The sequence below is a fragment of the Condylura cristata genome, unplaced genomic scaffold, assembly GCF_000260355.1.
Source record: "Condylura cristata isolate star-nosed mole 26May11 unplaced genomic scaffold, ConCri1.0 scaffold00026, whole genome shotgun sequence".
NCBI classification, from domain to species: domain Eukaryota; kingdom Metazoa; phylum Chordata; class Mammalia; order Eulipotyphla; family Talpidae; genus Condylura; species Condylura cristata.
Window position 1 is genome coordinate 801909 of NW_004567127.1, and position 10027 is coordinate 811935.

The window sequence follows — 10027 nt, forward strand, 5'->3', positions numbered from 1 at the left end:
CCCCACCTCTGGAAAACTCGGCGCTGTGGTCCAAATCCAGGGATTTGTTTTGGCTTGGTTTGGCCCGTTCTTTGCTTTATCTCTTTACATTCTACGTAAGAGTGAGGTGATTGCTGTTTTTCTGTCTCCCTCTGTCCCGTATCACTTAGCGTCATCCCCCCTCCCTTTTGTCACAGATGCCAAGGTTCCCTCTTTTTACAGCTGGATTCTGCTCCGGTGTGTGCACTTACCACAGACTCTTTACCCAAGAGTATGAACACACTCGTTTGAGGGGCCCTCCCTGGTGGCGCAACGGGGTTAGGACGCATCTGCCTGCCCTGCTCCCCACCCTGTCTCTGGTGAAGCCTCTCACCGCCCCTGCACCTCTGGCCTGTACCCCAGTTCTGCGTGCATCAATAAATAATTTTTTAAATGACCATTCCCAATAACAATAAAAACTAAAAGCACATAGGAATAAATCAAATGAGATATGAAAGACCTTTAAAAAAACACTAGGGGGCTCTCCCTTGTGGTGCAGCGGGTTAAAGTGCCATGTTATGAAGCTCTCTGAAGCCAGTGCAGCCATCCCCGGCCAGGGAGTCACCCACATGCTTGGCAGATCTCTGCTGACCCGCCCGCTGCTCCCCTCAGCAGTGTGTTTCTGTTGATCTGCCTGTTCTGCTCCCCACTCTGTCTCTGGTGAAGCCTCTCACCCACCACACCTCTGGCCTGTACCCCAGTTCTGTTAGCACAAATAAATAAATCTTTTAAAAAAACAAAACACACACAAAAAAACACTAGTTTAGTTTAAAAGCTTTTCAAACTAGTGTTTTTATACTCTTGGATAGATACCCAAAAGTGGGGTTATTAGACCATATAGTAGATACAATTTTTAACTTTTTTGAGGCCCCTGCATACCGTTTCCCCAGAGACTGCACCCATCCCCACCAACAGTGTGCAGGCAAAGCTCCCTGTCACCTATGTCAAGGCCTGTGGTAAGGTGGATTTCATTCTAAGTCATTTCTCTTTCCGGCAGTTTCCAAGCGCCTAACCATGCTGTTAAAGGAGAACTTACTATCTTTTTCATAAAAAAATTTGTCATGGCCGTTCCCTGCACCACCTAAGCAGACATCAGCCAAAGCTTGGCGAAACCATCGTGGGTCTGAGGTACAGCAAAGCGCCCCTACAGCGAGGGAGGAATTGCGCGGTCGCTGATGCGGAGAGGTCCAGAGCGCTGGGGGGGGGGCTGTCGCCTGGCATTACTTCACTTCTAAAAATAATACTAATAGAATCTATACATGTGTGTAAAACCAAGATTGTGCGTGCGTAATGTTTATCCGACTGGGAGGCGTTCATCCCCTCGTCACACATTTCTGTTATGTGACCTTTGTTCTTTTAGAGTCAGAACAAAAGAAAGTTTACTGTCCAAACACCTCTTTCTGCCAACCCCCACGATTCCCTGCTGGTCAGGAGGCAACGTGCGAATTCCATTGTGTTTATCGATCCTAAGATCTGCTCTTTTTCTTCATATGTGAATCTTTGGTTGAATTGGTTAAGCTAATTTCACAATGGAATGGTAAACTTCATGTGTATGTGCTAAGTGTCTTGTGTGTTAGAGCAGTGGTCCGTCAGCACATCATCTTTATCACAGCCGGTCAGAAAATTCAGATAGATTGAAAAAAAGAAGGAAAAGGCAGGTAGATATAGTTAGAGGAAAACGGGCTTCAGAATTATAACTATTTTTTAAAGCTGTACGTGTATTTTAACCTTTTTCCTGCTTGGCACGTGCCTCAGTAAAGTTACCAGGACTCATCTGAAGAGGGTTACGTATCATGAGGTACGGTGACGCGCAAGGGCGTCCACCCTCTGGCCCCCGCCGCTTGCTTACGGTGAGCCGCAGTCACGGTGCCCTCGGCCATCGGCCACCACTGCCGCTGACACAGGACAGTATCAGGCAGGAGTGAGGAAGCTGCTCAGCTTGCTGTTGAAGTGACTGAAATGTTTGCCCATCTGCTGAGTCCTGAAGTCACCAGTTGTACATAAAAGCGAGGCCTCAGTGAATAATATGTGGACTAAGTCACGCCTCAGCCTTAACTAAGCGGGTAAGTTGCATAAAAGCAAGTGTCATCTAAAGTGACAAGCCTACGCTTCCAAAGAGAAGTCACAAGGACGATCTGAAGTAGCTGCGAGGCAGGGCGTGGACGGACCTAACCCAGCTGGGAGCCTGAGAGTATGCACCAGCCAGGTACTCCCTTCGGAGAGTCTGTAGCCCACTGGGGGCAAACACTTGACTGCGACATAATAAATGCTAGAGCAGGACTCCCAGACACACCCAGGTGAGGCCCGTGGCCGGTGGGGGCAGGCGGGCCGGCGAGGTGACGGCGGACATGGCCCCGCTGGCCAGGCGAGAGCGCGGCACCGAGCGGCCGCAGCTTCCACTCGAGCGCGACCCCCGCCAGGAGGGGCCCCAGGGTGCAGCAGACTCGGGTCTCCCCGCTGCTCCCCTCGGAGTGGATTTCAGGCCACCGCCTGCTCTGCCCCCCACTCTGTCCCCGGGGAGCCCTCTCACCGCCCCTGCACCTCTGGCCTGTACCCCAGTTCTGTGTGCACAAATAAAATGTAAAAAAGGAAGAAAAATGTGGCTCTAGGCCCTCAGCACTTCAGAAGGGGCTGAGCCGGGGAACGCGCGAATGGGCGCTTCTGGACAGTGAGGGCCGCGTGTCCAGCGCCAGGGGAAGTGGCGAGGCATCAGGAGCTCGCAAAATAGCTCCACGCCGGGGAGGCTCCCAGAGGAGACTGCAGCAGCCCCAGGCTTGAATGCTGTCCAGAGGGGTCTGGACTTGAGGGCGAGAAGCGCCTCAAAATTTTAAACGGGAAGGAGACAGTTACATGATGAGATTGGAGCTCACAGATCATCCTGGCTCGGGCCCTCCCCGCTGCGAAGCAGGTGGCAGCCGCTTCAGCGAGTTCAGCCCAGCCAGGGAGGGACCCCAGGGCGCAGCAGCCCCCCCCCCGTCTCCCCGCTGCTCCCCTCAGCGGTGTGCTCCGGCAGTCGGCCTGTTCTGCTCCCCACCCCGTCTCTGGTGAAGCCTCTCGCCCCCCGCGCCCCTGGCTGTGCCCAGCCCTGCCTGCATCGATCCGTCTCTAGAACCTCTTGCTCCCTGTGCTGTCTCCCAGTAGCTGGGCTGCTGGGAAAGGGAGACAGCATTTAGGTGCCGGCTGCCTGCCCGGCACCCCAGGCCTGTCTCATGTGTGACGTCTCATTTACTCCCCACAGCAAACGTGGGAAGGTATCACTGTCCCCACTGTCCCTCTGCGAACTGTGCAGTGAGCCCTGGGCTTGTCCTTACAGGTGGCCGGCGGGGCCTGGACTCGCCGGCCACAGCGTGCTCCTAAACGCACGTCCCAGAGGGGCGAGGCCCGTTGTCCGCGTTTTTCTGCTTGGTTTAACTTAGGTCCGACTCCAGATGTAGAGTGTCTTGGAAACAGATTTCAAAGCAGCCCAATTTCTCAAAAGTTTAAAATTTGTCATGCCAGTTTCTAACAGCCAAACCAAAGGAAGTCACCAAGCAGCTTGACGTGGGCAGACCCAGCCGGCCTGGAGTCGCAGCCCGCGGGGAAGCGGGTCGGGCGGCTGGACGGCAGCCTCTCTCCCCTTCTCCCCTGCAGGGCTACACGTCCTTCTGGAACGACTGCATATCGTCGGGCCTGCGGGGCGGCATCCTGATAGAGCTGGCCATGCGGGGTCGGATCTCCCTGGAGCCCACCACCGTGCGTAAGAAACGGCTGCTGGACAGAAAGGTACACGCCCGTGCACCCCGCTTCGCTCAGGGAGGCGCGACGCGGCAGCCCATGGGTGGGCCGCTGCCGCCCACACGGCCTCGCGGGCAGTCAGGTCCCACGCAGAGGGGCGGCCAGGCCCGGTCGGCGCGGGGCCCGGTGCCGGCCGCCTCTGACTCAGTGAAGTCAGGATGTGACGCGCTGGGCCGGGTCCCCTCCGTCACTACCCTGTGAAATGGGCGTGTGCCGGGGCCGGGCGCTGGCCTTGCTGAGCGCTGGTCATCCCCAGGCGGCCCCGGACAGCTGGGGACGCGCGCCGGGCCCTGAGGGCCATCTGTCTCCATGCCCCACTGTCCCCCACTGTCACTGCCACACCTCACTCTGGACAGCCCCTTCTCAGGGGCCAGCAGCTTCTGGCTTCTCTTTCAACCGCTGTGTGGCGCCGGGCCGTGGATCCCCTCTGTCGAAGACGGCCTCCTTCCCTGGCGCTGGCTTCTCTGTTTCCTCCACGTGTCCATTCTGAACCCGAGTCGGGTCTGGCTCCCTTGGCATGATGCTTGGAGATGTCGTTCGTGTCCCGCTTCGTCTGTGATCTCCAGGAGGTTAAACCCCACGTCTCCAGCCCCACCTTCTTTTCCCACCTTTTCCAACCAGGGTCACGTCCAGCTGGTGGCCGGACCCTGCACCCTGATGCTTCCAGCAGGCAATTGTTCCTCAAGAGGCTGTTCCAGGCTCAGAGTTATTATTGGATCTTTCCTTTGTCATCATTTATACCCATTTGATCACCAGGGATCACTTCCAGGGTCTCTTCGTCTCCCGACTATCACCCCATATTATTTGAAGCTCCTAAGCGCAGGGACAGTCCATTCTACTGCTTGTTTGCGTTTTCTGCGACACTTAACCATCAATGTGTAGTGTATTGACGAAAATGAATTTGAATGATGGAATGAACCAGGTTCCTCACCTCTTTCCTGAAAGGTACTGCTCAGGTCAGACAGCCCGACAGGTGACGTTTTACTGGATGAAACTCTCAAACACATCAAAGCCACTGAACCCACAGAAACTGTCCAAACATGGATAGAACTACTCACTGGTAAGATCATGCAAAACGACTCAAAAATTCCACCATTTGTGATCTTTCTCCTCTTCTTACTCAGATCAGGAAAAGAAATACAGAAATTCAGGGGGTTGAATAAGAACTAGGGCTCGCTGTCCAAAAACCTTTAGTGACATATTCCCACAGCACACAGTCGGCTCGTTTATAATATGCAACTCAGTGGATTCGACTCTGTCATCCACTCGTGCGATCATTGTCACAGTCTAAATTTAAAACATTTTCTCACCTCCAAAATAAACCCCATGATCACTAGCAGCTAGTTTTGTTCTCCAGAGTTCCCCAACCTGCAACCCACAATACACGTTCTGTCTCTGTAGATGGCCCGTGCTGAATATTTCATATGAGTGGAGCCATAAACTTACGAATCGTGTGATTTAGGATGTTCAGTCTGTGCATGTTGAAACACATACTAGCACTCCATCCTTTTTCCCTTTTAGGAGCAAATTCAAAAACTTTACTATGAGTAACTAGATCTTTGGAATAAAAGCTTAGATAAATCTTGCACAGCACACTTTCAGACGGCAGCCACTGTCATCAGCTGGAACAATTTTGTAATTGAAAATGTATTGAGATATTTGTAGGTCCACATGCAACTGTAAGAAAGAATACAGATTCCTTATTTGCCCAGAATCCCCCGCAGGTAACATTTTGCGAGGCTAATAGGTGACAGCCAGGATGTGGTCACGGATACAACCCTCGGTATTTTCAGAGTTTCCCCAAATTTAACCGGACTCCTGCTTTTTTCCAGGTAGTACTTCACTGCATGCATAGACCATTTTGCTGATCATTCATCCATTTGCTGGGTTATTACCTTTTCTGGCTACTCTGACTAATCCTGCTATAAACATTCAGAGTCAAGTTTTTTATGATCATTTTATGTTCTTTGGGTATATATTTTATTATAGAAAACGATACATGCAATATTATTTTAGCCATTCTTTTTCTTTTGTTTTTAAAAAAGATAGATTTGTTCATACATATGAAAGTTGGGGTACAGGCCAGAAGTACAGGGGCGAGAGGACGCCCCAGAGACAGAGCGGGGAGCAGAACAGGCAGATGGACTGAAGTGCACTGCTGAGGGGAGCCGCGGGCGGGTCAGGAGAGTCTGCAGCGCCCTGGGGCCTCCCTGGCCGGGTCGTCCTGGCGCAGCAGCGGCTGGTTCAGCTCCGCTGTGCTGCGCTTTCGCCCCTGGTGCCACCAGGAAGGGCCTATTTTAGCCACTTTCAAGTGTACAGTTTAGCGACCTTACATACATCTACAGCGCCATGTCGTCGTCGCCTCTGTCTACACCCCGAGTTTCCTTATCCCAAACTTGCCTCCTCTTCAACCCCCACCCCAGCAGCCTCCACAGGTAGCTCCGACAGGCGGAAGCTTGTATTTCTTGGCCTTCTCTGTCTGGCTTACTTCACAAGGCACAGGGTTCGCAGGGCCCATTCATGCTGTCGCAAGTATCCAGATCTCACCTAGAGCAGACCAATCGTCCCCAGACGTGCACACGCAGCTGTCACACTGGGTGTGTTCGTCTGTCACGGGCCCCTTGACCGTCTCCCCCGCTGGGCAGTTTGGATGCTGTCGCTGTGCGCCCTGGCGCCAGGCTTTCACTCCTGTGGGATGTGCCCGGGAATTGCAGCTGTTGGCGTGTCCGGAGCATCTGTATTTTGAGAGCTGTTTCCCGAGAGGCTGCACCCCTTTATATGCTCACCAGCCATGCATAAAGGCTCCAGTTCCTCCACATCTTTAGCAACACTTGTGGCTTTTTACATTTTGTTTTGTTTTTAATTATAGCCATCCTGTAACTATGAAGTGATATCAGTATGGTTTTGATGTACCTTTCCCTAGTGATTAATGATGTTGCGCATCTTTTCATGGCCATTTGTATATCTTCTTTGGAGAAATGTCTGTTGAAATTCTCATCTAGCAGGGCTCACAGAGAAAATTCTCGTGGAGAAAAGGGGGAGAAAATTATAGTAAATAGGACCAGAACAAAAGAGAAGTTAGAACAGAAATCTCAGAAATACAGAGGACCGTGAGAGTGCTGTGAACATCTTTACCCCAATAAACTGGATAATCTAGAAGAAATGGACAAATCCTTAGACATATACAACCTTCTGAGACAGAATCAGTGCGAAATAGAAAACCTGCACAGATCAGTTACAACCAAGGAACCTGAAGCAACAATCAAAAGTCACCCAAAACACAAAAGCCCAGGACCGGATGGTTTTGCTAATGAGCCCTGTCAGATCTTCAAAGATGAACTGATATCTGTCCTTTCTTCAGAAAAACTGTAGAAAAAGATGCTTCAAACACATCTCACGAGGCCAATATTCCTCTGATACCAAAAGCATTAAGGAATCACAAAAAGAAAACAAAAGCTACAGACCAATATCTTTGATAAACAAATATAAAAGTCCTCAACAAAGTCTTAGCAGACTGAATTCAACAATGCGTCAAAAGGATCTCACCCATTGACTGTGATGTTTACTCCAGGAATGCAAGAGTAGTTCAGCTAAAAAAAGTCATCATCAAAAGGAAAGCTAAAAATCATGTCATATCAATAAATGCAGAGACATTTGACAGGATGTTCAAATGAAGAGCATATAACCAACCGTACACCAGACACTAACATCACAGTCAGTGGAGAAAAACAAATCTTCTCTGAGTGCCGGATAATAAAAGACCAGGATTTTCACTCTCGCCACCACTACTCAACGTAGTATTAAAAGACCTAACTACAGCTGTTAGACAGGAGGAATACATAAAAGGAGTTGAATTGTGGGGAAAAGGGAGTAAAACTATCATTGTTTGCAGATGACCTGATAATGTACTAGGAAAATCCTAAAGCAACTATTCAATAGAATAAATCAGCTTGATGAAGTGCCAGGTGACTAGTCAGTATATAAAATCTGTTGCATTTCTGTGCCTGTATATGAGCTAGACGAGGAAGAAATCAGAGAACAAGCCCATTCAACTTCATCTAAAGAGCTAAATACCTAGGTATAAACTTAAAGGAGGTGAAAGAGCTGTCCAGTGAAAACATTGTTAAGAGAAATAAAAGACCCAAGGAAATGGGAAAAGATTCCTTGCTCTTGGATTAGAAGAATTAATAGTATCAAAGTGGCCACCTTACGCTACACAGCCAGGACAGACTGCAACCCCTACCAAGCACCCAATCACATTCTGCAAAGTACTAGTGCAAACACTATCAAATTTTATGTGGAACCACAAAAGATCCCAAAAACCCAAAGCAGTCCTGACCAAAAAAAAAAGAGAGAGAGAGAGAATCACACTCCTGGACTTCAGTCTATGGTAATCAGAATAATGGGCTTGAGTTGAGAGCCCAAAAACAAACCCACACTTACATGGACAGTTAATCTACAACAGAGATGTCAAGGAAAGGGAAATATCTTCAACAAAGTTTGTCTGGAAAATCACATGCCAAAAAGAAAAAATATTTACTAGCAGCTACCATACGGCCCAGCAACCGCATCCTGGGTCTCTCTTCAACGAATGAGAAAACGCTGATTGAGAAGGACACGCTCCCGTGCTCACGGCGCGGTCTGCAGTCACCAAGCTGTGGAACCTGCCTGAGTGCCCGACAGTAGCCGAGAGGATGAAGATGTGGTGTGTGAGCACAGTGGAGTCCTACACACCACACATACACACACACACACACACATGCACACGCGTGGACGGAGGGAGGGGGTGAGCTGTTGCCATTGCTAACAGGATGGGACTGGAAGGGTTATGCTAAGTAAAATAGGAGAAAAGACACTGACGGCTTCCTGCACTCTTGTGTGGAATATAAGGAAACAAAGAAAAGGAACAAACAAAACAAAACTAAACCAAACAAACCCTCAAAAGCTGGCTACACAGTTGGGGCTACCGGAGTGGAAGGTTTGGGGTGGTTAACCCAGTGGGCCGGTGGCTGGGATCCACGTGTGCCACCAAATCTTGTCTAACGACGTGAACCAGAGTCACTTCAGCGAGATGCAACACAGTTTTTTCAAGTGTTCCGTCTTCAGTTAGAAGAATTTGAGAAAGGTTGATGTTAACTCTTGCTCAAATTTGAAGTAGAATTCACTAGTGAAGCCACCCGGACTGGAGTGTTCTTTGTTGGGAGGTTATTGATTGCTAATCCAATCTCTTATTATTGATGTTGAGATTTTCTGTTCTGTAGTCAATTGAAATGACCTGTTTCAAGCAAATTGTCCATTTCTTCCACATTATCTAAGTTCTTAACATAGGCACAGTTGTTCATAGTATTCTCTTCTTAAAAAAATAAAAAAGATCTATTTACTTATGCATACTGAACTGGGTGGGATGCAGGCCAGAGGTGCAGGGGCGGTGAGAGGATTCACCAGAGTCAGAGCGGGGAGGAGAACAGGCCGACTGATGAAGTACACTGCTGAGGGGAGCAGTGGGCGGGTCAGGAGAGGTCTGCCGGGCCATGTGGGTCACCTCCGGGGTGGGGATCAAACTCACAGTGAAGGGGCTGTGGCTCACTTGCAGTACTGCACTTCAACCCATTGTGCCACCAGGAAGGTCCATGTTCATAGTATTCTCTTAGCATTCATTCTTTATATCTCTGTAAGGTTATAATATTCTCACTTGATTTCTGTTATCTGTGATTTGCATCTTTCTTTTCTTTTAGCAGTCTAGCTAAAGGTTTGTCAATTCTGTTCATCTTTTCAAAGAACCACCTTTTAGTTTCTTTGATCTTTCTGTTGTTTTCTGTTCTCTAATTTGTTTATCTCCAATCTAATATTTATTATTTTCTCCTTTTCTGCTAGCTTTGGGTTTACTTTGCTCTTCTTTTCCTAGTTCTTCATAGTGTTAAGTGACCACTCTGAGCTTGCTTCTTTTTCAATGCAAGCCTTTGTGTAAACTTCCTCTGAGCACTGATTTAACTGTTTTCTGTATATTTTGATATATTGTACTTTCATTCATTTCTAAGTACTTTCTAATTTCCCTTGTGATTTCTTCTTTAACACTTTGTTTATGATTAACTTCCACATTTGTGAATTTTCCAGTTTTCCTCCTATTGCTGATTTCCAATTTCACCTCATTGTGGTACTAGAAGATATTTATATGGGATTTATCCTTTGAGACCTGTTGAGATTTATTTTTTGGCTTACCAGGTGGTCTATGCTA

General features: G+C 48.8%; 1 protein-coding gene across 1 annotated transcript in view; it reads left to right on the forward strand.

Moving 5' to 3' along the window:
• The window catches only part of GOLPH3L (golgi phosphoprotein 3-like), a 32036-nt gene that overhangs the window by 10648 nt on the left and 11361 nt on the right, over positions 1-10027 (forward strand). The window contains exons 2-3 of the mRNA XM_004689556.2: positions 3649-3780; positions 4738-4852. Of these exons, the coding sequence (XP_004689613.1) occupies positions 3649-3780; positions 4738-4852 (247 nt within the window). The remainder of the gene's footprint in view (positions 1-3648; positions 3781-4737; positions 4853-10027) is intronic.